At 57.2% G+C, this 25997-nt stretch overlaps 1 protein-coding gene across 19 annotated transcripts in view; it reads right to left on the bottom strand.

Moving 5' to 3' along the window:
- PLEC (plectin) overlaps positions 1 to 25997 on the bottom strand; it is a 118469-nt gene that overhangs the window by 44520 nt on the left and 47952 nt on the right. For 2 of the 19 annotated variants that reach the window (XM_082235368.1, XM_082235370.1), the window contains exon 1: positions 16570 to 17089. The exons of 9 other annotated variants lie outside the window; for them this stretch is intronic. In XM_082235368.1, coding sequence (XP_082091494.1) covers positions 16570 to 17074 — 505 coding nt within the window. In that variant the 5' untranslated portion in view covers positions 17075 to 17089. Of the gene's footprint in view, positions 1 to 2855; positions 2959 to 8482; positions 8616 to 9253; positions 9414 to 14299; positions 14394 to 15698; positions 15793 to 16569; positions 17090 to 25997 lie in introns of those variants that run through there. 8 more of the 19 variants (XM_082235363.1, XM_082235364.1, XM_082235352.1 and 5 more) reach the window with 6 other exon arrangements.

The raw sequence follows: 25997 nt of genomic DNA, 5'->3' as shown, positions 1-25997 counted from the left end.
CCCTTCCCGCCCCACGGAGCAGAGGGACAACTGAGTCACTTGGCATAATCAGAACCAGATTCCTGCACCAGAAGAGCATCCGCCCGCCGCGGGAAGATGGAAAAAGTGAATAAGGACTTGGGGGGCGGGGGGTGCTGCGTCCGGGACAGGAAGAGCACGCAGGCGGCCTTTCCCGCTCACCAAAGCAGCGCCACACCCCGCCCCGCCAACGCCCGCGCTCTGCACATGCTCAGAGGTGCCCTTTATGCTGCACACGCACCAACACGGCTCACTGCCTCCACGCGGCACCGACTGTCCCTCCCAGCCTTGAGGTCTGACTTCCTTCGCCCGCCCCCCAGCAAAAAGCATCCCCCTCAAAGAGAGAGAAAGACCTGGGGGGTGGAAGCTGGGGGGAGGAGATGGGTGCTGCTCCTGAAACCGCGGAGGGAAAGCGGGAACCCCTCCCAGCACGAAGGAGGTGAGAAGAGCCCGCGCAGCAGCACCAGCAGCACAGGGGGCGCGGCTGCCCACTCTGCCCCCACCCCATAGGAAAGAGCAGAGTCTCCGGGCGAGAGACCCACACGCAGAGGGGCTCATCATTATCCCCGAGGTGGCCGCTAGGGGGCTCCACAGCCCCTCCAGCCAGGCCCAGCCAGGACGCCCCCCCCCCCTATCCCACCTGCCTTTTACTCATATCATCTGCCAGCGTCTAGGTCATGGGCAGGCAAACTAAGGCCCGGGGGCCGGATCCGGCCCAATCACCTAAATCCAGCCCGCAGAGGGTCCGGGAATCTACATGAGTAGAATGTGTCCTTTTATTTGAACTGCAACTCTGGGTTATTTGTGGGGCATAGGAATTCGTTCATTATTTTTTTCAAAATATAGTCCGGCCCCCCACATGGTCTGAGGGACGGTGGAGCGGCCCCCAGCTCAAAAAGTTTCCTGACCCCTGGTCTAGGTTGTTGGTGCCCTTGTTTTTACTCTCGTTTTTTCGGTTTTCTTCCCCCCCCCCCAATGCTTTTTATTGAGTTTTCTTTAACATAAACAAACAAAATAAATACTCTAAAATTCAACAGTCATATGTCCACTTATTTCGTTTTTCATGTTTGTTTTCTGTAAGTCACTTTGAGTTCACCTTGGCAGGAGAACTCCACTAATAAATATTATTAATAATACCACGTCACCAGCCTAGAGAAAAGTGGATCGTTCCCCCCCCCATGGGGTCAGAGAACACAAGGGAGCGAAGCGCCAGCCTCAGGACCAACAAATATCAGAATATGCCCCCCCTCAGCCCCAGCCCCTGGGAGAAGGGCCTTTGGCAGGTCTGAATGGTCAGGGGTCCCTTTACCAGTCGCCTGTGGGGAAACCAGCAAGCAGGAATCCCCTCCATGGGTCCCAGGGCAGAGAGAAGCCATCAGGGCAAATAGCCCTCACAGCCCTCTCTAGGTATTGGTCTCATCCTTTCTTAAGGCCATCCCAGTGGGGGGCCATCCCTGCCTCCTGGGGGAGCAAAGGCCACACTTTAACTCTTCATTGATTCTCCCCACACGCAGCTTCACTGAAGGCCCACAAGTCCCCAGGTATTTCCAGAGGGAGAGTGGAATCCCAGAGGCTGTGAAGTGCTCCCACTGCCTGGCCTGAGGCCAGTCCCCCCCCCCCAGTCTGGTCTGTGGTCTGGTGAGGGAGAAACAGCCCCATTAGCAGCAGCCACAGTAACCAGGCCTCTTATTTGGTTTCCAGGATAAACAGCCTCCCTCGGCGCTCACCAGCTGCAGACAGAAGCTGCGCCATCTAAAAATAGACCCAAGCCAGAACTGGGTGGGGCAGCCCCTCCCAGGTTGCCTTGCCCCACAGGGCCCCCACCGGCACAGGGGCCAGGCACCCCCTGGAAAGCCAGCAGCCCTGTCCGGAGTCCAGAGGTGACCTCCACGGCAGTCAAGAATCTGGACACACCCTGGAAGCTGATGCGTCCTGGCAGGTGTGACCTTGACGGGGTGGGGGGAGGGCAGCGGCAGCCCCCCCCCCTCGAGCAGGCCTGGCAAGGCGCCAAGGACAGCCACATAGGGAGGCAGGCAGGCAGGCAGGTGGCAAACAGCAAAAAGCGGAAGTTTTCTGCCCAGAAACAGGCTGCAGCCCAACAGGGATTAGCAGAATCAGCAGGGAGCAGCCAGAGAGGGGAATCTCTGTCAGATGGCTCAGCTACACCCCCACCTGACAGCAGCAGGAGGAGCTGGAAGTCCCTCTACCTCCGCCTGCCTATTCCACCCCCCAAAAAACCCTCCATCAACACTGGTCAGAGTCCATGTCAATTCTGCACTGTGTAGAACATTCAGCACAGACCGCCTGCAGGCTGAGCTTTGGGGCAGCAGTGGTCAGGAACCAGAGGCACCAGACACACGCACCCCTCCCCAGGCCTGCCTGCTTCATTGCCCAAGCTGTCCTTTGCCCTCCACCTGCCAAAAAACCCCATTCCCTCCCCTGCTCCGTCAGCTCCTGATCAGAGCTGTCAACTTTTCCCTTTTTTAAAGGAAAATTCCCTTATTCCGAATAGGATTCCTTGCAAGAAAAGGGAAAAAGCTGACAGCTATGCTCCTGATCTGCCAAAATGATCAGGGGGCTGAAGCAGAAACACAGAGAGGAGCCCCAAACACTCTCTCCCTCTGCGCACACAAACCCCACAAATGCTGTAAGTAGATGCCACCACATATTTAAGTCCATGGAACAACAACAACAACACAAAACACACACTTTAGTATGTAGTATTTAACATAAGCAACCACGGGTGTCGATTCACTGGAGGGGCAAAGCTTGCAGTGGGGGTTGGGGCCCAGCTGATGCCCCCCCTCCAATCAGGGCTGTCGCTTGCAACAACTTACAGTCCTGGGGCAAGGAAAGGCTCCAGCTCACCCACGAGGAGGCCTGGGCAGAGAGGACTCTGTGAGCCATTGCCCTGGAGGTCAAAGGCAAAAGGTTAGACAAGCGCAGAGAGAGAGACATTAGGAAGCAGGAGGCGTCGGGGTCCCCCACTTTGGGCAAGCCTAACAGCGCCCCACTCCCCACTGGCACAGCAGCTTCCATGGGCAGGAAGGCTACAATTCGGGCTTCGTATTCTAGAGAAAAGGCAAGTAAGAGGTAGAATTCTATAAAATTATGCACAACGTGGAGAGAGTGGATGGAGAAGGGTTTTTCCCTTCGGTCCAGGATACCTGAAGGGGCGTCTCCACCCACATCATTCTGCCAGGACACTGAGGTCCAGCTCCAAGGGCCTTCTGGCGGTTCCCTCACTGCGAGAGGCCACGTTTCAGGGAACCAGGCAGAGGGCCTTCTTGGTGGTGGCACCCACCCTATGGAATGCCCTCCCACGAGATGTCAAAGAGATAAACAACTACCAGACTTTTAGAAGACATCTGAAGGCAGCCCTGTTTAGGGAAGCTTTTAATGTTTGATGTATCACAGTATTTTAATATTCTTTTGGAAGCCAGCCAGAGTGGCTGGGGAAGCCCAGCCAGATGGGCGGGGTATAAAGAATAAATTATTATTATTATTATTATTATTATTATTATTATTATTATTATTATTATTATTATTATCTCTCACAGCACCAGGATGTGTGGACTTCCAGGGAAGCTTAATGTTGGCGGGTTCAGGGCGGCGCCAAAGGAAGGACAAGGGAAGAAGGCCGCAAGGGTCACCAACTGAGATGGCTTTAAAAGAGGACTGGGCAAGTTCATGCAGGAAAAGGCTAGCCATGGTTCCTGGCCGCAGTGACTACGCTCTCCCTCCACTATCGGAGAGCTGCTGCCAGGAATCAGGAGAGAGGGGGTGGCTGCTGCTGCTGCCCCCACATCCTGCATGTGGGTTTATTATTACTAGTAGTACCAGTAGTAAAGGTAAAGGACTCCTAGACGGTTAAGTCCAGTCAAAGGCGACTCTGGGGTTGTGGCGCTCATCTCGCTTTCAGGCTGAGGGAGCCAGCATTTGCCCACAGACAGCTTTCCGGGTCATGTGGCCAGCAGGACTAAACTGCTTCTGGCACAACGGGACAGCGTGATGGAAACCAGAGCGAACTGAAGTGCCATTTACCTTCCTGTCACAGCAGTACCTGTTTATCTACTTGCACTGTTTGGCGTGCTTTCGAACTGCTAGGCTGGCAGGAGCTGGGACTGAGCAATGGGAGCTCACCCCATCGCGGGGATTCGAACCACCGACCTTCTGACTGGCAATCCAAGAGGCTCAGTGGTTTAGACCACAGCACCACCTGCTCTCCTAGTAATAGTAGCAATAGTACCCCACCCATCTTGACTAGGTTGCCCCAACCACACTGGGCGGTTTCCAACACACATAAAAACATAATAAAATGTTAAAAGGCTTCACTATACAGGGCTGCCTTCAGATGTCTTCTAAAAGTCAGGTAGTTGTTTATTTTCTTGACATCTGATAGGAGGGTGCTCCACAGGGCAGGCGCCACCACCGAGAAGGCCCTCTGCCTGGTTCCCTGTAACTTGGCTTCTCGCAGGGAGGGAAGGAGCTGGACCTCCATGTCCGGGCTGGAGTGGAGGTGGAGATGCTCCTTCAGGTCTACAGGGCCATTTGGGCATTTGACTGGATGAACAGGATGCTGAGTGGGCTTTTTGCCTAATTCAGGAGCTTAGCTCATCTGCCAGGCCAGGGACTGTTTCCTTGAGCACTGAACCACCACAAGTGATGCAGCAAAATAGTACATCTATAAAGAGAAGCCTAGCCCTGCCATTCTGCCCCCATCCAAATCACAGAATGTTGTGCCTCCCCACCAGAGTGGATAAAAAGCAATGATTTTTTTAAAAATTATTTTTTTTAATTTAAATTGGTTTTTTGTATTTAAATTGGATTTTTAAAATAAAATGCTGGGGGGGGGGGAATCTTTCTAAAGATAGTTTTCTATTTAAGTTACATTACAGTCCAAAGGTTATTCATCAGGAAATAAGGATTTGCTTTAAGTTTTTTATGTGTGCTAAAACTCAGTCTAAGTTTTTTTTTATTGTTTAACCACATCAGTTAACAAACATGGATACATATGCTACAATGTTATTGTTTTAGCTAAATAAATGGTTTAAATAAATGGTTATTAAGGAAATTATTGTTTTTCTCCTTCCAATAAAGTATAGCAGAAAACTTGTCCAAATATAAACAGTTAACTTATTAAACCTCACAGTAATTTCATAATTATCAATGTATTTCTAATAGTATAACCAAATCAGAAATTTTTGATATAACTGTAAAAACTACTCTGAAAAATTATTATTCCAAAAATGAAACCTTCATCTGGTTCCCCACCCTGCCAGCCTCCCTCCCACCCGGGTCCCCAACCGCCACCGGCAGTTTCAAAGCCAGGAAGCTCCAATTTCACTGTTCACGACCAGACTGCGGTTTCCTGATCACTTGATGCGTGTTTTTTGGGGAGGAGGCTGCCATGGCAATGGAGGGAAGGCCCCACCCACACTGGTGCCCGGAATGAGTGGCAGAGTGGCAGAGATTCCGAGAAAACCACCAGCTCAGCTTCTGACAGAAGGGGCAGAGGGGGAAACAGGAGTTGTGGGCAGCCATAGGAACCTCCTCATTTGTGTCACGAAAGTCAGAGGATGTCACCCATGGGTGGGGCACCAAGGCCTGTGCAAGACATGGGACTTGCAGATGTTAAGACACAGAAGCGGGTCTCCCGCATGCAATATTTCTTTGTTTATTAAAGTATAGCAGCCTCTTGCAAAACAGCAGCGCATTGTACAGAAACCACACAAAAAAACCTTTAAAAGCAGGAATAGAACTACCATGAAGACGGCACAATTTTCCTGAGCTGAAAACCCTGTGGCACCCGAAGCCCAAGCTTAAGGGTGGGCTTTGGTTCTGCAGCACCAAGGGAAGATGCACTCTGCACATACTCAGAGAAAGTCACAGACTGAGTCCTAGACTCCTGCTTCTGCATTTGGCTGGGCACAGCACTGCCTGCCAAACGGCACCACAGAACTGGGCCTATGGGAGGGGGGGCAGCTGTGAAATGGGAGCTGAATGCAGCATGACTGGGCAGCATGGCGGGCTGGGCTGGGCCCAAGAGAAGCAGGGAAGGCGGGGGGGCTCTCTCCAGTCTCCCCCACTCTGGGAAACAGCTGGGGGCAGCAGCAGCTGGCAGGGGGAACAGAGCCCAACAAGGATGCCAGCTCAAAAGGCTGGCTGGCACATGATCCCCGTGAGAAGGATGGGGGGGGGGAGAGAGAGAGAGCACCCAGTGGTGACACTGCTATGCAACTCCAGCCTTTAGCTGGGGGGGGAGAGAGAAAGCACAGCAAGTACAGACCCCTTTGCCCCAGAGACCCTGCAGGACAACAGAGGAGGAAGCCGGGAGCACAGTCCTTCCCCCTCCTCCTGCCCCAAAGCGCAGCCAGAGAAGCAGCCTGGCTCCTCCCCACCCTTCTGAAAACATGCTCAGAGGCTGCCACCTGCGCTGTCTGGCACAGCCCCACCCAAGCTGAGGCACAGGTGCTGCTCAGGGTGACCAAGCCTAGCTGGCATCAAAAGGAGAAGGCTGCTGGTGCCTCAAGGAGCGTGTGGCAGAGGGGTGGGGCTGGCATGCTTTTATGTGAGCCATGATGCCACTTCCCTTGCCAGTCCTCTGTTCCCTGGGACCCTCAAGGGAAAGATGTGCTGTGCCTGCTAGAACAGAATGAACAAGGCGGCATGGCACTGCTGCCTCCACCATCCCATGAGGTTTGCTAAAGGCCTAAAAAAAGACATTACGCATGCGGAGCCCTGAGCAGCTGGCAGGAGAGGGTTAAACTCTCCCTCATCCTCCCCCTCCTCAATTTCCCACTGAAAATCACCCCTCCCCAAAGTGCTTTCGCTACCAGAACAAACTGTGCCATTTAAATGCACTCTCCTGCTCCCCCAACAAAGAGCTCTGGTGCCCAGTGCCCCACACACTTGTGTGGGATCGACACAGAACTGCCAAATGCCACATTCCTTCAACTGAAAGGTCACCGGCACATGTGAGGGCGAGGGCGGCATCCTAGGGTGGCCCCAGAAGTGAGATCTGGGGGTCTGACAGACAGACACTGACCCCCTTGCAGAAGACCAGGCAGCATCCCAAACAGAAAACTAAAACAGGAATGTTTGGCCAAAAGAGATTCTGCCTCCCCAATGCCCGCCCCCAGGGGGAAGTGTCCTCTCTGGAGATGGTCAGATGGCATCAGAAGTGGCACTGGAAAATATTCCAGGGGAGGCAATCACGTCATCAAGCAGGAACATCGCTTTCACTATCCAGAAATTAACCTCCTCCTTTCCTGCGCTTCCAAGAGAAAATCAATCCTACTGATCTTTAGGCAAAGCTTTGCTGCTCCCATTTAAAAGCCAGAGAAGCAGCAGCAGCAACAGCTGCCACCCTCCTTCCTGGGGGGGGCACCTGCTCATTCTCCCCCCCCCCCATACCTACAACTAAACCTGCCCTTTGTCCCACTCCTCTTGCCCCCACCCAAGTGGGCAGCTGCTGCTGCTGAAACATGCAATGAAGGCCCCCCCCCCAGTCATTCCCCCAAGGGCAGTGGAGACAGCCTTGCCACCCAGAGAGCAGCAACTCCCCAAGAGAGACCCTCTCCAGCCCCACAAGCAGCTGGCCCAGTGCTGTGCCTGCATTCCCCCCATCTCATGGCAGAGGTAATTCCAGAGTCCAGTGCAGGACACAGCTTGACGTCACGGGTCTCAGAAGGGAACTAATTCCGCAGACCTCATTCTGCTCCTATCTAGAAGATGCTCCAGCTTGGAGTCACGGAGAAGAGAGAGCCCCTCCGACTTGGGGGGCATCCAGTGGGGCAGTTTGAGAGGCCAGTTGGTGGAGCCCCAGAAGGAGGAGAGTGTAGCGTCTCCCCCCAGCTACTCTCGCTGCGAGACTCCCATCTCCCTGGAGAGCCAGGGGAAGCGGAGGAAGGGGCTTCCTCGCCAGGCGGGCTGCGCTGCATCAGGTCAGCAGCAGGAGGCGCCCCTGCTCCCCCTCTCGTCACCACAGCCTTGCAGGGGAGGTCGCCTTGAGCGCGACCCCGACCCAGCTCAGCCAGCGGCACTGAAGGCAGCGAAGGGACCCACAGAGCTTTCGACCCGAAGGCGGCACCCAAAAGGCGCCAAGCAGGGGTCCACGGAATTGGAGACCACCAGGGTCACCTAGTTCAACCCCCTGCAATGCAGGAATCTTTTGTCCAGCTTGGGGCTCCGACCCACAACTCTGCGGCCCAGAGCCCCCCACTCTACCGACCGAATTATCATCCCGACTGACAACCGACGGAGCGGCTCTCCAGCAAAGGCCGGCTTCTCGGCTCGCGGGCGCGCCTTCCAGCCACGCAGGGGTTAATGGGCGCGCGCCCACGTGTCAGTGTTTGGTTGCCGGGGGGGGAGGGGGGAGCTCGGTCGCCTGGCCCCGCCCCTCGGCGCGCGCCCGCCTGCCTCCGGGGCCCCAGCGCCGCCCGCGCGCCCTCTCGCCACTCACCGTCCTCGCCGGGGCTCCCCGCGCGGCGCCGGTACCAGACCAGGGCCAGCGTGAGCGCGTGGCCGGCCACCACCAGCGACGGAAAGAGGTGGCCGCCGCCGCCGCCGCCGGGATCCATGGCGGAGGCCGCGGGCGACGCCGAGCAGGGCACGGAGGTGCTCCGACGGCAGCCGCAGCCGCTACGCCGAGTCCCTGGCGCTGAGCGAGCGGCCGCCCCGCCCGCGCAGGATCCTGATCCTCCTCCTCCTCCTCCTCCTCCTCCTCCCGGGGCAGCCCGCAGGCCCGGCCCCCTCGGCCCGCCGCCCGCACTGCGGAGCCGCCGGAGCCCGGCCTAGCCCGGCGCAGCCTCGACGGCGCGAGCCGCTGTCCCTGCGCAGGCAGCGCTCAAGGTTACCCGCGCGCCTTGACCACTCCCTTCGCCCTCGCCAGGGCAGAGCCCAGCGCCTTGGCACGCCCTCACCAGCTTGGAGCTCGGCCCCTTCGAGCCAACCATTAGGCAGCGCGGCCACACGACCGAGGGAGGCAAGGAAGGAGAATCGCGGGCTTCGCTCGCGCCAGGCCTGATGCCCAACCCTGCCAAGTGCGCTTCGCATTCCCCGGAGCCAAGCGGGAGGGCGAGCGCGGCGCTGCCCCGGGTGGGCAGAGCAAATACCCCCTCCCCCCCCCTCCATCAATCACGGCCGGCAGCGGCCAAGCTTTTTATAACTGCCAGGAACTCGCCCGGCCGGCGCCAGTGCCTCCCCGCTCGGCCGCCCGAGACCCACGGCTTACCCGGCACGATCTTCATGGGAGAGCCGCTGTCCCGGAGGGCAACCCCCGGCCGCGCAAGAGGAGCAGCAACAGGACGCGGCAGCGGCAGCCCCCGAGTGAGGGTCGGGAGCTGCGGGCTTCACGACACCGCCAGCCCCCGCGGGTCCCCCGTGGCTCTTGGGGAGGGGGCAGTGGCGCAGGCGGGCCTATAAATAGCCCGGCGACGGCGAGGACGGGCCTTGTCACGGCTCTCGAGTTAGAACATTACACCGGAGCGAGGAGGAGGAGGAGGAGGAGGAGCCAGGCTGCGCTCGGCCAGGGACCCCACAGCGCAGCTGCCCCCTCCCCGCCGCGGCAGGCACCTGTGCGCGCCCCCTCGGACAAAGGGGGCCTCCGCCGCAGTTTCTCCTCCGGCCGGACCCTCCCTCTAGGGGCGAGGGGCGCTCTCCGCAAGCATCTTCCTACAGTGGGGTTGGTAGGGGGCTTCCACCCCCAACCCAGGGCCTGCGCCAATCGCGGGAGAGATCCTCTCCCTGGGGCCAGCGGCGAAGCTGCTTAGGAGCAATTGGCGCATCAGGAGCAGCGGGCCGAGGGCTAGAATGTCAGGTTCGGGGGTGAGGGGTATGGTCCGTACCCACCTCAAACGCCCTTCGTGCCACGAGTGGCGCCCCCACCCATCGCCCTCCAGCCGGGCTTGGCCTTTGCGCCAGGAGAGGACGCGCCGTCCAGCCTCTCCCAGGGGAGAATTCCAGGTCAGGGCATGGAAGCAACGGGAGGCAAGACCCGCTTCCAACAGCCTTGAAAGGCACGGAGGGGCCGCTTGGAAAGGGGAAAGGTTGCACCATCGTCGTCGTAAAAATGCTATAAACGTATCTGCGGGGCTGGCATGTAACCTTTGCTGCCCTTCAGCAGCACCCCACAGCCAGCGGGGGGTTAATCCTGACACCACAGGGCGGTCAAGCACCGGGGTCCACCCTGGAGGTGGTTCTGATGTAGGAGAGAGATGAGCTGCCCGCGAAGGTTTTGCTCTGTGCGAAAGAATCGGAGTCGATTAGTTGAGAACAATTAAGGCAGCCGCATTGCAAGTTCGGTAAAGGAGGTGGGGGGGGGGGCAGATTCGCTGGAATCAAAGGGCAGGTGGAGGATTCCCAAGCTGTTCATTCCACCCCTCTGCCAGCCCCAGGGCGCCCCCAAAGGCCTCTGAGCTCCAGTAAGGAAGAGCCCACCAGCTCCCTGGGTGGTTGGGTCAAAAGATGAGCCTGCAGGATCGGGCCCACTGCTCAACAAGATGCCAAACTGTGACGCCTGCAAGCTGGATCGGAGCACAACAGCCGCCCCTGCTCACCGGAGATGCCCAGCCCAAGCTGCCTTCTGCTCCTCCAGCCCTGAAAGCTCAAGAAGTCCCAGGGAAACCTTTCCTCTTGCGCCCCTTAGATCTAGCCTCTCCTTGCCCTCTGGGGCTGAGCATATGAGCCCGGACCCTCCTCTCTGAACCAGCCCTTGAAGTAGCTATTGAGCCCCCCCCCCCCCCAGGTTTCTCTGCCCAAGGTTAGATGCGCAATAATTCCTTCAACATTTCCTTTCAAGTTAAATTACATTTTTCTCTCTCCTTTCCTTTGAGGAGCCTGGTGTGTGCCTGTCAAATGTAAGCGATCCTCTTCACACCTTTCACTTCTGGCAGGGATCTAAAGTGCTTGCCTGGAGTCCTAGCTGCTTGATTTGTGGGGAGGGGAGGGGTACATCTGCACCCCCTTTGCTGGCAGTGGGCCTTACTTCCAAGTAAACATAAATGAACAGGATTAGGTTGCAATCGACAAACAAGTTCTGTGATTGCCTAGACATTTTGGCTACAAGTCCTGGCCTGATGACTTTCTACTGAGGAAGATCTCATTCAAAAGTACCAGCACTCTCTGTAAGTCCCAGAGGCTGGAGCCTGCACAGCCGGGTCTCCAGAAGTGGGCAAACCTTCATCGGGATGCAAACTAGGCCTAATAGACAAAATTATAAACTAACAAATCACCAGGACCAGATGAAATGAGCAAGCCTACAGTAGAACAAGCCTTGCTAAAGAAAAGCCAGCGTGGCTTCTGGAGGGACATGTCCTGTCTCACAAACCTAGTAGAGGTCTCAGAGAGTGTCAACAAACATCGACATCCGTACTTGGGATTTTTAAACAGCTTTCAGGTGAATAAGAATAAGAGGAGATATCCTCTTGTGGATCAGGAATTGTTTAAGTAAAAGGAAGCAATAGCAATAAACAGAGCAGAAATAAATGTGACAGTTCTCTGAATGGAGAGATGTAGGCAGTGGTGGAGCTTCATGCTCTGGCATGGGGGGGCAAGAGCAGGCAGGGGCAGGGCTGGGGTGCGTCCTGGGGGCATGACACGCCACCTGTGGGGGCATGGCACCCAGCGCAGGCAGAGGGACAGCCACAATGGCACCCCACCGGGATCGCACTGCAGGGGGCAATGTGCTCCTCCCCCCCCCCCCCCGCATACCTCTTCCTCTGCCACTGGATGTAGGAAGTGGAGTTCCTCAAGGATCAGTATTGGGGCCTGTGCTTTCAACGTGTTCATAAACATTCTAGAGTTAGGTGGTCAAGTTTGCTAACAATAATAATCTAAGGTCATTAAAATAAAGAGATTTGGTCCTTAAAACAAAGGCCCTCCAAACTGAGTAAATGGGTGGTAAAATGGCCAATGCAATTCAGTATGAATAAGTGTAAAGTATTGGCGCAAAAAATATATCTTAATTTCACTTAATATGCTCATGGGATCTGAACTGGCCACAAGTGACCATTAGTGTGACCTTGGGGTCAGTGGATCGCTCAATGAAGACTTTGCCCCGGGAGCAGCAGCTGTGAAAAAGGTGAATTCTATGCTCGGGATCGATAGGGAAGGAATGGAAAATAAAGCTGCCAATATCACCAGGCTATTAAAGAAATCTATGGGGCAACTGCACTTGGAATACTGTCTACAGTTCTGGTTGCATTACCTCAAAAAGGACCCTGCAGAAGTGGATAAGGAGAAGTTCTTCTCCATCTCTCATAACACTGAGGAAGCTGCTGTTGAGAGCCACAGACAAAGTCCTTCTTCCCACCTCAAGAGCACAAGCTCCAGGGTGACTCAGCCAGACGGGCTTCTCTCCAGAGGTCCCATTCAGGCTCTCTTGCCTTGCATGTTCAGAACACACCAGCCGACCATGGTAAGCTTGAAACCAGGCCCAGGTGAGGGAGCCGCCACCTAGCATTTTAAAGTGCCCACCTTAGCCTGAAGGGAAGAGGAGAAAGTGAGAGCTCCCCCATGCCAGGAGGAGACCCAGGTATGTAACTGAAGCTCCGCCACTCCTAGTGGCTTCTTAACTTTTCTAATTATTGCTGTTAGTAGTCTTACTGCTGCTACTACCTTGAGACCCCACCTTTTCTTCAACGCACTCAATGTGTCTTGGGTGCTTCTCCCTCACCCCACGGAAGAAGGTCCTGCGTTCAGACCTCAGCAGCATCTCCAGGCAGGCCTGGGACAGATTCTCATCTGAAAATCCTGGAAAACGGCTGCCAGTCAGTGTTGACAATACTGAATGGCAGTTGCCTATGTTCCTATGGTATGGATCTGAACCCAGGTCTCCCAGACCCTAGGCTAACTCTCTGACCCCACCACCCTGGCTCTCAGAAAGCCAGCTTCACAGGAAAACTGAAAACAACCCTGCCAAGCAATGAAGTCCAGGCGCAGGCCAAGCACTTGTGGGTCAACGGGGAAGGAGGTCTGGGGGTCGAGACCCCACCCCTGTTGCCCTGGAGAGCAGCTGATGATTAGACTTGGCAGGGGTGGGCTAGACTGTTAGGAAGACGCAAGGACCCTTTGTGGCTGGAAAAAGGACTTGAGTAACAACCATCTCATTGCAGCAAGTTCCAGAACAAAGTAGAAAAGTCCTCACCAGCCCCTTCCTGGTTACGTTGGGGAGAGGCTGGCTGGTGGTTTTCATTTGCTCAGCAGGGGACAACACATTTCACTCCACTGGAAGAGCAGCTCCTCTCTGAAACCTTCCTCAGCTTCCAGCTCCTGCCAGGCTCTCCAGGGGCAGCCAATGGGTCCTCCTGCCCGATGGGGAACTGCTCTGGTCCAGCTCCTGGACAGCCAACCTAGAGTTGCCCAGGAAGCTGCTCCAGGGACTTGGAGACCAAACTTCCAGCAACTGCACACACAGCTTGCAGTCACCCAAACCAGTCTTGCCTGCAGGGGGTGCCCTGTGCTCTCGCAACATCTGCCAAGGGGGCAGCCCCTGAAGCCCTTCCCCAGCAGATGAATGGCAGGCAGGGAGCATTGACATCTGTTCACCCCCTGCGGAGGCCTCAAATCAGGGCCAGTTTGGAAGAAGCAGCTGCAGAAGGAAGCCAGATGGGGCGGAGGGAGGGGTGCGCCACGCCCTAAAGGAGCAGGAAGAGGCTGACTCTCCAAAGGGGGAACACTCCACCCCCCTCTCCTGTTCCCGCCCAATTGTGGCTGCAGGGTCCTTCTCCAAAGCATGGCCTGTCCCAAGCCCTTCCTTGGAGCTCCTCCCAGGCATATACTGCCCCCCCCCTGCATACACCTAAGGGAGACGCAGGGCATTATCTCCTTGTGCTCCTTCACAGAACTGATGCCAGTTGTTGGCAACTGGGGGAAAGTGAGGCAGCCTGGAAGAGGAGTCCCTTAGGGCCACTCAGAGGCTGGGAGCTGGGGCTCTTTTGCAGGGAGAAGAGGGGTTTGCCTGGTGGGGGGGGGAGTTGTCTCTCGGCTGGGTCCATGCAGACTATCTCCCTGGACTCAGGAGCCCCTCCTGAACACAACAGAGAGGCACTCAGGGCTCCAACCTGTGCCAAGAGGATGCCTGTGGCACCTGGGTTCTGGGCGAGAAGACCTGGCATCGGATGTTCTGCCTTGCAGCTCAGGAGGCGGCTGCACTTCCTGTCCTCCTGCTGCCTCTTTCCCAGAGACCTGCCTCTCAGTCAAGCGGCTCCAGGCGCCAACTCCCCCTCTTCCCTCTTTCCCCCCCCCACCCAAATGCCACAGGACAGCCGCTCTGCCCTACCTTGCCCCTGCTGGATCAGGTCTTCCATAAAGTAGCGGCCATCCTCCCAGTCCAAGGCTGGAGCTGCCATCCTGCTGCTGCTGCTGCTGCTGCTCGGAGAGTGCAGAGCGCACCTTCCCTTCCCGCCAGATCCTGCCTCCCCGCCCCAGCCAGGACAAGCCTGTGCAGAGCCCCACAGCCGCCGAAGCCCCTCTTTGCCCGCCCCAGCAGCAGCAGCAGCAGCCACACCCCACAGGCCTCGCCCGCCCGCCCGCCCGCTCCCTCCAGCTCCCCCAATGCGCTCCAGCTGCCCTCCGGGAGCCGCCAGGATTCCTGCGGGGGAGCCTTCGGTCCGAGGCTTTGCCTGGGAAAGGGAACTCAAGAGGCAGATGTTGGGACGAGGAGGGGGCGGGGGGGCACGCAGACTCCTGCAGGAACTGGTGCCAAAAGAAGCTGGCAGGACTCTGCTCTGGGGAGGGGGTTTGGTGCGCAGTCCCATTCGGCCCTCCGTCTCCCTCCCACTGCACAGTCTCGCCCCTTCTTTGCGCCGGGGAAAAGCAGCCACAGGAGGTTGCCCCCCCCCAGGCCTGTGCTGCAGAAGAGACCCCCCTCCCGCTTCCTTGATTTTGACACCCCCAGGCAAAGGGGGCGGGCTTATTGAAGCAATGGCAGACATCCACCTGGGGGTCCCCCCTACAGCGCCACGAAAATAGCTGCTTCGGCCGGCAGCGGTGGGGGGGGGGGGTGTTCGGGCCTCCCTCTCTCCCAGGACCAAAGCAAGCAAACTCTCCCGGGAGGGCCAGAGGAGGGGGGGGAGGAGCCGCCGCCGGTGACTCAGGCTGCTGGAATACGAGGCGGGTGCGCGACGCATTTCCTTCCGCGCGCAACGGAAAGTATGAGCCCCCACATGACCGGCGGGGGGGGGTGATGCCCGGCCCCTCCGCCTCCTCGCAGCGGCAAAGGCAGGGCCGACACGTTGCAGCCCTGCCCGGCGAGCGAGCGGCCAGCTGGGGTGGGGGTGGGGGGTCGCCAGCAGCAGAGCGTCCTGCGCGCCTGGTGCGGGAATCAAGGGGGTGGGTATGATTGCAGAAACGCTTTCCCTTCCGCACACTTCTCCACAGACCCCCCCCCCCCCCGCTGAAACCAGCAGCCCGGAGGCTCAGGAGATGGGCGAGGCAGCCCCACAGGCTGCGCGGGGAGCGACGTGGAGGGCGGGATGCCGCGGAGCCAGGTCTCACCCACGCCCTGGGCACAAATGGGCACCCCCACCCCATCACGAGCAGAGACCCCCCCCCCTCATCCAACCTGCTCTATCCAGCGCAGGGGCCGCGGGCAGAAGCAGCCAGGCCGGTCCAGGCGAGCGCACCTGCTGCCCCCTCGCTCGTGCCCCCTTGCCCCCGCATCCCAACCGCCAAGATACCTTCGTCCGACTTGCCCCCCTTCCTCCGGCGCCCCCTGCGCCGCTTCTTGCGGGCCTCCTCCCCCGCAGCAGGGTCCATGGGCAGCCCAGGGGCCTCACTCTGACCTTGGCAGGCAGAAAGACGAGGCGCCGCCACCGGGAGCGGCCGCGAAGAAACGGCTAAGGATAGCCCGGCGCAGCAGCTGCTGCCCACCTGTCAGCACGGCGGCGCCCCCTCCCTCAGGCACGCCGGATCTCTGGACTTACCCCCCACCCGCGACACGCGCACAGGGCAGGGGGCCTCACACCCACGTGGCACAGATGCCGGCGGCAAAAGGGCGCCCCAGAAACCGCGGACTCCCCAACTTCCAGCTGAGCCCGGGGCAAAGGCCTCCCCTTCGCCGCTGCCGCCTTCCACCCCCCCCCCCAGCCCCTTCCTTCTGGCTCATGGAAGCGCGGGAGGGGGTCGCGTTACTGGGCCAACATCAATGAATGGATGGAAGAATGAATGGAGAAGCCCGCCCTGGTGCAACCTCTGACCCCAGATTTTGCAGGGGATGTGGGGCAAGTGATCTGGACACCACCACCCCAAGTTTTCCTCCTCCTGAGCCCACAATCACGGAACAACACAAGCAGCACCAAGGATCAAGAAGGGACCCAAGGGTGCTGGCTAAAAGGTAAGAAGGGAAACAGCCCTGCGCTATTGGCCCCAAACTGCATCTGCCCCCCCCACCTCCCAGACATCATGCCCAATTCCTGACACCCCCACCTTCCCCCACCTGGCTTGGGAACTCACCCACCCCCTCTGCCCTTACCCAGCTGCAGCTCACTTCCCCCAAGCCAGCTCCTGCCCCATAGCTCCCAGGCTTCCCCCACGTGGAGGGCATCTGACCTTCAGCAGGAGGGGCAGCAGAGGCCACCTGTGGCACTGCCCTGGCGGCAACCAGCTCCACGTGCCCAGCAGGCTCCTCCTTCCGGCGGTACTCCTGGCGTGAGGCCTCCTGGGGCTTCGGGGGGCAGGCCAGTGGGCCTGGCACGGTCTGGGTGCGAGGCGGGCGCGGGCGCGGGCTGGGCCTTGCCATGGCCACGGGGCGGCGGACGCGCTGCAAGGTGGCAGGCACAATCTCTGGCGGCAGGCGCAGGTACTGGCGCAGGTGCGCGATGCCCTCGTCCGTCAGGTACCAGTAGCAGTGGCGCCAGGCAAAGCTCTCGCGCACCAGTCCGCGGGCATGCAGGGAGCCCATGGCCCGCTGGACCTGCAGGTGGGTGATGCCCGGCAGCTGGGGGTGGTAGCTGTGGGGGCGCCGGTCCTTCTGGGCCACCATGACCCCGTCGCGAAAGAGCAGCTCGTAGATGGAGCGCAGCTGCTCCAAGGGCATCAGCATGCCAGCCACCATGGCGAAGGCGGCAGCAGAGGAGGCGGCCTAGCCTGGCTCTCCAAAGGGGCAGAAAAGTCTCTGTCTGGCCGGCCGGCTGCCTTCAACAGGAAGCAAGGAGGAAAGGATCCGACCGACCGCCCTCCCCAGGAACCTCAGCCTGGCAAGCTCACAGGAGGCAGCTGAAGCTCCCTCCAAACTCCTCCTCCCCCAGCAGCAGCCAGAGCGGGAGGGGCAGGAGCACATGCGGCTACTACAACCTCAACCTCTGCGCCTGCCTTGGAGCTAGCTCCCCCACCCACTGGGGGTGGGCACTGCCAGGCCTGACTCAGCAGCAAGAGCAGCAGGGCTGGCCAGCCCACAGACTCGTCATCCAGAGCCCCAGGGAGCGCAAGCAGGAGCCGCCACTGCTGTCATCAAAGTTTCCTTCAAGTTGGCAGCAGAGGGTTGGGGTGGGGGCGCCTTCCCTGCCCACAGAGCCCCCACCGGCCAAGCGGAGAAACCACTCCAACCAGGCGGGGGTGGGGTGGGGGAGGCCAGCCTGGGAAGAGAGGAGGGCAGCTGCGGTGGCAGAAGTGGGGGAGAACAGCTGGGACTTCTTCTGCCTGATGGTGGACGCCTCCTGACTGAGGGAGTGGGGCAGGGGGCCCAGAGAAGGCCCAGCCCAGCAGGGTTAACCCTTGGCACCCCATCATACACGGTGCACCCAAGACGGCAGAAGAGATCCCTCCCAGCATGCTCCCCAATTCCCAGGAGTGAAAACTGAGGCACAGGACAGCGCAACCAATGGGGGAGGGGGAGAAGAGAGAGTTATTTATTTGCTGGCTGGCTTGTTTTATAAAAGACATGCACTGTTTGATCGTTTTTAAAAAAAAAACCTCAAAGTGGTTTATGAATAGAGTGACGTGATCAAGTAACAACTCCTAAAACATTCAAAAGAGAGAGAGAACACACACCAACATCCTACATATCTGGGGACGCTTTCCGAAACAAGAATGGTTTTAGCAGGCCCCCAAAAGATGACAGTGAAGGTGCCAGCCTGGTGTCAATAGGCAAGGAGTTCCAAAGTGTAGGTGACGTCACATTAAATGATCAGTTTCTTACACAGATGGAGCAGTGCCAGTTCTTCTGAGTCAAGTGATCAAGTGGGCATATATGGGGTTAAGGTGATATTGCAGGTACCTTGGTCCCAAGCTGTTAGTAACACTTTGAACCTGGTCAGGTGGGAATCACCTATAATATTACAGGGCTCCTCACTTGAGCTGGGCAGAAAGGCTTTGCCCCTCCTTGCCCCTCAGCTGCCCGCTCTCCTCACTCCCCCGGGGCTATTTCTGGTACAAGACATGGATGCTATTTCTATGACTGAATGAGGCTTGCAATGCCCGCCCCCCAGGCCTCCAATTATAGCCTCAGGCCCAGGCTGTATCAAGCCCTCCCCAACACACACACACTAACTGCACCCCCTCCCTGGCTCCTTCTGCCTGGCTCCTTCTGCTCCTTATGAGCCACCTCAGCCCCCAACTCCCTCTCCTTGTGCAAGATGGTCAAGGGGCTGGAAACCAAACCTGATGAGGAATGGTTGAAGGAGCCGGGTCTTTTTAGCCCAAAGAGATGACCGAGAGGCGACATGAGAGCCATCTTCAAATATCTCAAGGGCTGCCACAGGGAAGAGGGAACATGCTTGTTTTCTCCTGCTCTAGAGGGTAGGACTTGAACCCATGGCTTCAAGTGACAAGAAAGGAGATGCCCACTAAACATCAGGAAGAACTTTCTGACAGTAAGAGCTGTTCGTCACTGAACCGCTCTCCCTCCAGATGTTGGGGATCATTCTTTCTTGGAGGTTTTTAAGCAGAGGTTGGACAACCATCTGTCATAGACGCTATAGCTGAGATTCCTGCATTTCAGGGGATTGGACTAGATGACTCTTGGGGGGGGGGCATAGCTGTCAACTTTTCCCTTTTCTTGCGAGGAATCCTATTCAGAATAAGGGAATTTCCCTTTAAAAAGGGAAAAGTTGGCAGCTATTGGGGGGGGGGTCCCTTCCAACTCTAAAGTTCTAAGATTTATCCGCAGGGGGGCCAGAGGATCTGCCCCAAGATAGTCCCCCCCCCCCGCCAAGAGCTCAGAGTGATATGTGCAGCTGGCAGAGCTTAAACCTTAGAGCCACCTGCACTTCAAGGATTAACCTGGGAACAAAGCCCCCCCCCCGAAACAGGACCTGCCCCCCAGCAAGTGAGCTTGACTTGGAACTGTGTGGAAAATGAGATGCAGGCCAGCTCTGTTTCAGGAGGGAGGCGGAGCTGGATTTGCGCAGGGCCACACCTGGCGTCCAGGGCAGAGGCGAGGCCACACCTTAGCTCTCATCTCCATCAACACACAGACACAGGAGCACACATCCTTCTCCACGCCAACCCCCCCCCCCAAGACACGTTCCCAGCCCATCCCTCCAGCCAGTTGGCACCCATTCTCTCCCCCCCCATCACTGGGTGAGGAGGGCATGACAGCAGGAAAAGCCAGCTCCTTTCCCAGGCTCTCCTGCCCTGCCCCCCCCAACCAGGGCAGGTTCCTGAGCTACCAGCCAAGGTCAATATTTGTCCAGGATTTGCCTCTGGCTGCTGCTTCCCCCAAGACCCAGGGAGCCCCACCCAAGGCATGCAAAGCAGATACTGACTGCCCTCTGGTGATGAGAGAGAACCTACGGCAGACATCCTTGCCCTCATCAGGGAGGGAAAGCACTCTGCACATGCTCAGGGGGCACAACCATGTTTTCACCGCAAACGCTGCAGCACTGTCTTCTGGCTCTGGGGCCGAGTCCTGCAGCTCTCTTGCCTTTTGGCCCCGGGGGCTTGAGCCAGGGCACAGGAGGGGGGGGCAGGGTGTAAAGAGAGAAACAACCCAGATCTGCTCTGTAAGAAGCCTCCCTCTTCCTGCTTCTCAGCAGCCGTGGAGAAGGAGGGTCATCAGCCTGACTGGGTAAAGGTAAAGGGACCCCTGACCATTAGGTCCAGTCGTGGCCCACTCTGGGGTTGCAGTGCTCATCTCGCTTTATTGGCCGAGGGAGCCGGCGTACAGCTTCCGGGTCATGTGGCGAACCAGAGCAGCGCACAGAAATGCCGTTTGCCTTCCCACCGGAGTGGTACCTACTTATCTACTTGCACTTTGACGTGCTTTCAAACTGCTAGCTTGGCAGGAGCAGGGACCAAGCAACGGGAGCTCACCCCGTCGCAGGGATTCGAACCACCGACCTTCTTATCGACAAGCCCAAGAGGCTCCGTGGTTTAACCCACAGCGCCACCCGTGTACCTCACCTAACTGGGTGGAGGGCTGCAAAACTCCCTTGGATAAGGAGTGCTGCTCCTCCCCCTCCCCACACACACCCCAGAGGTTACCTGCCCCCCCCCCAGCAAGAGATGCCTGTTATACCCCAGAGAAACAGGCAAGAGGCAGCAGTGGCAGCTAGGCCTCAACAAGAGCAGTGCCAGTGCCCTCCAGGAGGGGGCGCCAGCAGCTCAGCCTGGGCAAACAAAGAGCCTCCTGCCATTGCCCCCCCCCCTTTGGCCTCTGGCCCAGAAGCCGGCAGGAAACAGGCTGCATTGTTCCAAGGAGCTAATCATTAGCCAGAAGCATCTTGGGGGGCTGGCCAGGAGCGCCTGAGAAAGGGAAGCAGAAAGCCAGAGAACCTGGGAAGAATCCGCCAAAGTCCCAGAGGCCAGAGAGGGGGCACCAAGGAAGGAGAAGGCGACACCCAGGGGGAAGGAGGCTTCTTGGACATTCTGGACGCCAAGGCCTGCTTCCAACTCTCTGCCCCACCTGAGCCACACATGCAGAGACGCAGACCCAGAGGGAGGGGCCACGCCAGTGTTAAGAGAGAAATCAGAGGGCTCCCTTGGACAAAAAAAAACAAGGACCCCAGCCAGGAATCCCAGAGCAAAACAGCAGCCAGGAGGCTTGGTCTTTGTGACAGGACTCCCACCTGCCACCAGGTGGAACAAGATGGAAGCCCCAAACAAAAGAACCCCCCATCTTTATTAGCTGCCAATCCCCATGTTACACCCCCCCCCAACTACATCACGGTTACATCATGGTTACATCAGGAAAGGGGAGGTCTGGGGGCAGTAATCTGAGCATCCTGGACCCTGCCCCATGGTTCCCCTTGCCCTCCACCAAACACCCATCAAGTGTAACAAAAGAGATGTTTACATTTCCCTGTTTCCCAGCCCAGTTCATCCCACCCTTTTGTCTTCACCTGGGTTTGTTATTTCTGGAATGGCTACCTGTCTGGCACTCAGGTATCAGGAGGCCAGGGATTATCCCTCAGGCCGAGGGGCTGCTGAGGAGCTGAGCTCACATGTCTATAGGAATTTCTGAAGTTTTCCCAGTGAGCCAGTACACAGATACATTGATCAGTGAATTCTTACATTTGGTATCGTGTAGCAAAGGCCCTTTGAATAGATAGGAAGAAACTGTGATGAAGTGTTTTGTGGGGACAAGTCACAAAAGTCTCAAAAGGGATTGTGCTGATTTTGGTAGTGGGCTGCATGTGCAGGAGATCTGCTGGAGGGGCAACCCCCCCACACCTATACATAAATTCCTGCAACACCAGCCAGAGCCAACTCGGAACCTGCTCTGGGCAGGAGGAAATGGCTCCAGCAAGTGAGCCAAGCAGCAGGAGGCCAAGGGAACTGTCACTGTATAGTCGGAAGGGACCCCAAGGGTTATCTAGTCCAACCCTTTGCAGTGAAGGACTCCCTACTAAATTATGGTGGAAGCTTCCTTATGGCGGTTCATTCATTCATTGAAAATCATACACACTTCCTGCAGAGCGGGTACAGTAAGACACCAGCAGATATAAACAGATGGCAGGAGAGAGCCAGGCGGCAGAGCAGCTCACATAACTGGCGCCCAGTCAGGCAAGGAGCCTCAGCCCAAGAGAAAGACAAACAGGATTCCTCAATGAACACATCAACTGACCCATGCGAGGGACTGCAAGGAGGGGGCTGGCTTGAGAAGGGAAAGGTCTAGGGCAAAGGGATGGTGTGAATGCACTTGGGGTACTGGGGGGGGGCTCCTTGCCCCACCTGGAATCAGGAAAAAATGATGCCAGGAAAATGCACCCTGAACACACACCCCTCCTGCGGGGCCTCCTGAGGTATGCATAGAGGATTAGGAAAAGGATCAGAGGCTCTGGGGAACTTGGCCCCACACCCCCAACACCCAGGCCCCAAGGAGGGCACCTCCCCTGAGAAACATGTTGCACCTGCTCCTACCATTGCTGGGAAGTGCTGAGGAAAGGGCAGTTGTGAAAGGGGGGGGGAGCAGGGAAGAAGCAGCACTGGCAGGGAGAAAGGGGAGAGTTCTCCCGCTCTCAGACTAGAACTCGTGGGCCCCCAAGGAAGCTTGGAAGATTCAGGCCAGATAGAGAAATGACTTGTTCAGCCAGCGCAGGGTTAACCTGTGGAACTCCCTCCCCCAGGAGGCAGTGAAGGCCACTGTTAAAATCAGGAATGGGGGCAGTTAAAAGACTCCCCCAAAATCCCAAGTCCCCACCACAGCCTCTAAGGCCAGGACAATGACCGTTGACACAAGCGCCAGACATGCACAACAGCAAAGAGGCTCAGAAAAGCAGTCTATAAAACTGTAGCAATAAGCAGATACCATGTATCTGTACTGTTTCCTCTGACTATCCAATATAGAAAACTGTAGAAACTTAAAAAAAATAAATCCAAAACTCAATGGTTGGACAGATTTCCTAGGTTCCAGTGGCTAATGACTCCTCTGGAAGAGAGAAATCCAGGGCTCCCCCTGACTCCATAATCCCTTAAGCATAAGGTCACACACTCCTTCCCCTCCACAAGGTGTGAACTTAGCCACACAACAGGAGGCAGCCAAGGGCAGCCCCTACCCCAGACAGGGATGGTGGATTGAATCCTGACACTTCAAAGGAGAAGCGCAGGAGCTGGCCTTGCAGCCAGGGGGGGGAGGGGCAAATACTATTCTTGTTCTTTGGGGAAGAGTTAGAAGGTGTGGGACCTGGGGTTATTGACAGGGGTGGGTGATGGGCTCATGCTTCCACATGCTAAACACTCCCACTTTGTGACCTATTTTGTGAAAGGAGGCTGTATTTTAATGTTGTACTTTAAGTCGTATTTCAATCAATTGTTTTTGTATCTGGTGTTAGCCACCCTGAGCCCGGTCTTGGCTGGGGAGGGCGGGGTATAAATAAAGATATTATTATTATTATTATTATTATTATTATTATTATTATTATTAATCAATGATGCTGTTGAAAAATGTATTATGGGAAATGGGGAGAGGTCTTAAAAGTCCATGCAACTCCATGCTCAGGGTTCCTACTCTTTTGTGTATTTGAACTTTGTTGCAACAAATAAAGGCTGGGTCTACTGACCGCTGATTTGCTTCTTTAACTTGGCTGGAGACTCCTCCTTTTGCTGACCAGAGGGACTCACAGGGAGTGGCACCCTGAGGAGCTGGGCAGCGGAATAAATCCACACCCAAGGATTTTTCTTTTATCACAACTTTTTGTTGTCTGAAATTCGGATTTTGTGGGATAAAATATAACTGACAGAATTCTACAGGATGTGGTGAAAACAGTCAGTCTCCAAGGATCCCCAGGCAGGCAGATCTAGATGGGGGAGAAGTCAGGCTCCCCCACGTTCCCCAACTGCCCTGCAAAGCACCCCCCCTCCACCAGTGATGGGGGGGGGCAAGAGGCAGCAGGGCATCTGCTCAGAGAGGTCCTGGGGATGTGCCTGGTTTCACAGGCCGCCTCACCCGACAGGCGCAGCTCCCACCCCACTCAACACACACCAAAATATGTCACTGCTGCAGCTGCAGGAAAGCGCAGCGTCAGCAAAGCTCAGTGGCTGAAAGCAAGTCAGCCAGTGACAGGCAGGCGCCCGGATCTCTGCCTCCAGCCAGTCCCGACTGCCAGGGAGACACATGGACGGACGCGCACACACACATGCCAAAGCGCCACTGGAGATCAGGCCATGGCAACCACAAGCAGCTCTACGGGCCTCACAGAGAGAGAGAGAAAGACAAGCCAGGCAAAGCAAGGAGAGGAGGGGGTCCCTGCTTAGGACCCCACAACTGTGGAAACCCCAAGGTGCCAGCTTCACAAACCCCACTCAGCCACCCAGAGCTCTGGCCCTGCTCCATCCTTTCTCTGCTCTAGGAAACGGTTTCCTTACAACCTGGGGAAGTTGCTCCCTCACACTCTGGCTCCCAGGCCTCTCAGAGGGGCAGCCCACTGGACACAGGCAGGCAGGTGTTTCTGCAAGGGGAATAGACCCCCCCCAGTCCCACCCCCCTAGGGATCTGTGGCTTTGGCTGGGCACAATTTGCACCCAGGGTTCAGAGGAGGAGCCAACTGTGCAGCTTATGAAAACCTCCAAAGGAGCTTGCTGGGGGGCAAATGAGCACAGATATGCCACAAGGGGGGATGGACCCTCCCCAAATGATACTCTGTTCTCTCCAGCCAAATCATCACACCTGGTGCAGTTTGGAGTGCAGTTCAGGGGGAAGGACAGGCAGAGCATAAGGAGACCCCCCCCCGCCAGCTTCTCTGCTCTCCGAAGGCCCCTTGAAGAGCACAGGGTGTGGGGTGTCCTGAGAGGGAGATGGGGCACCAGAGATGTCATGCAGCCTCTTGGAGCCCCCACCGTCCTCCCCATCTCCTCCTCCTCTTCCGCCCCACACCCTGGGGGAAAGCCTTTGCAGAAGAGGGGCAGGACAGAGGCTCTGACCCCCTCCTTACCCCAGCCCCCATCACTGCCCAAAGTGGGGCTGCCCAGGGATCTCCGCTCTGAGCCAGGGAACAAAGAGGCGGCTGTTTGCAAGGGGAGCCTGGCAGGCTGTGCCAAGCAGGGAGGGCCTGGAGGGGGCAGGGGCCGGATTAATAATCAGGCCGGGGGAGGGGGCAGCCTGTTCTCATGGTAAATCAGGCAGGCTGGCACAAAGGCACCTCTGCAGTGCCTTGGCAGCCCAAGTGGCACACACTCAAACCACCCTGGCAATGTACGCAGGATCTGCCACACTGGGCCCCTCCCAGCCCACTCTGAAAGGCAGAAGGCCCCCTGGCCTGATCCCCAGAGACCAAGGGCAGCCCAAGGATCCCCACCTCTGCACAGCAGCAGCCCTTCCCTCCTGCAAGCAGGCCAAGCCAGCCTGCAATGCCCCCAACTGTTCCCAATGGGGCTTCTGTGTAGTAAAACCAGTCTAACTGGGCAGAAGGAACCTCCTCTGAATATAGGAGATAAATCAAAGATGGGAAGACGGTGAAGGGCACAGACAGGGGCATGTCTGACTGCCACGTGCTGCGTTGGGGAGAGAGGGGATGTGTTGCTGTACCTATTTTTACTATTTTTATATTGTAGAATCATAGAGTTGTAGAGTTGGAAGGTTCCCAGGGGTCATCTAGCCCAACCCCCTGCAATGCAGGAATTACATTGGGAGCTGCCCTGAGGTGTGACGGGCAGAATACAGATTTAATAACTAAATAAAAGAGTCTCACTGTGGACTAGTGTGCCCCAAAGGCTGCCCGGATTCAGTGAGCGCCACTCAGGGCCGGGTGTTGCCCTGGACTCTCACCTGAGCCTCCCACCCACAAGGCGCCTTGCCCCCTCCCCACTGCTGAAGCTCTCCCTGGGTTTCCTCCCCAGCTGCCAACACTCCCCCCCCACCACCCCCAGGGCCAAGTCCCAAGCAGAGCCAGGCCAAGTGGCCAGGCCTTGGGGGGGTGCTCTCGGACTGTGCACCCCCCACACACACCCCATGGCATTTCAAGGGCTGTGGGGCAGAAGGCAAGGAGTGTAGGGCAGGAGAGGACTCAGCTGAAGCCACAGCAGCTCAGGGCAGGCACCAGGACTCTCCCCTCCCCCACTCTCGACAGGCCCACCCTGACCCCATCAATCAGCAGAGGAAA

Source organism: Podarcis vaucheri (genome assembly GCF_965113315.1).
Source record: "Podarcis vaucheri genome assembly, chromosome: 8".
Classification (NCBI taxonomy): Eukaryota; Metazoa; Chordata; class Lepidosauria; order Squamata; family Lacertidae; genus Podarcis; species Podarcis vaucheri.
The sequence above is the reverse complement of the archived record's forward strand: the minus strand, read 5'-3'. Positions and strand labels throughout refer to the sequence as shown.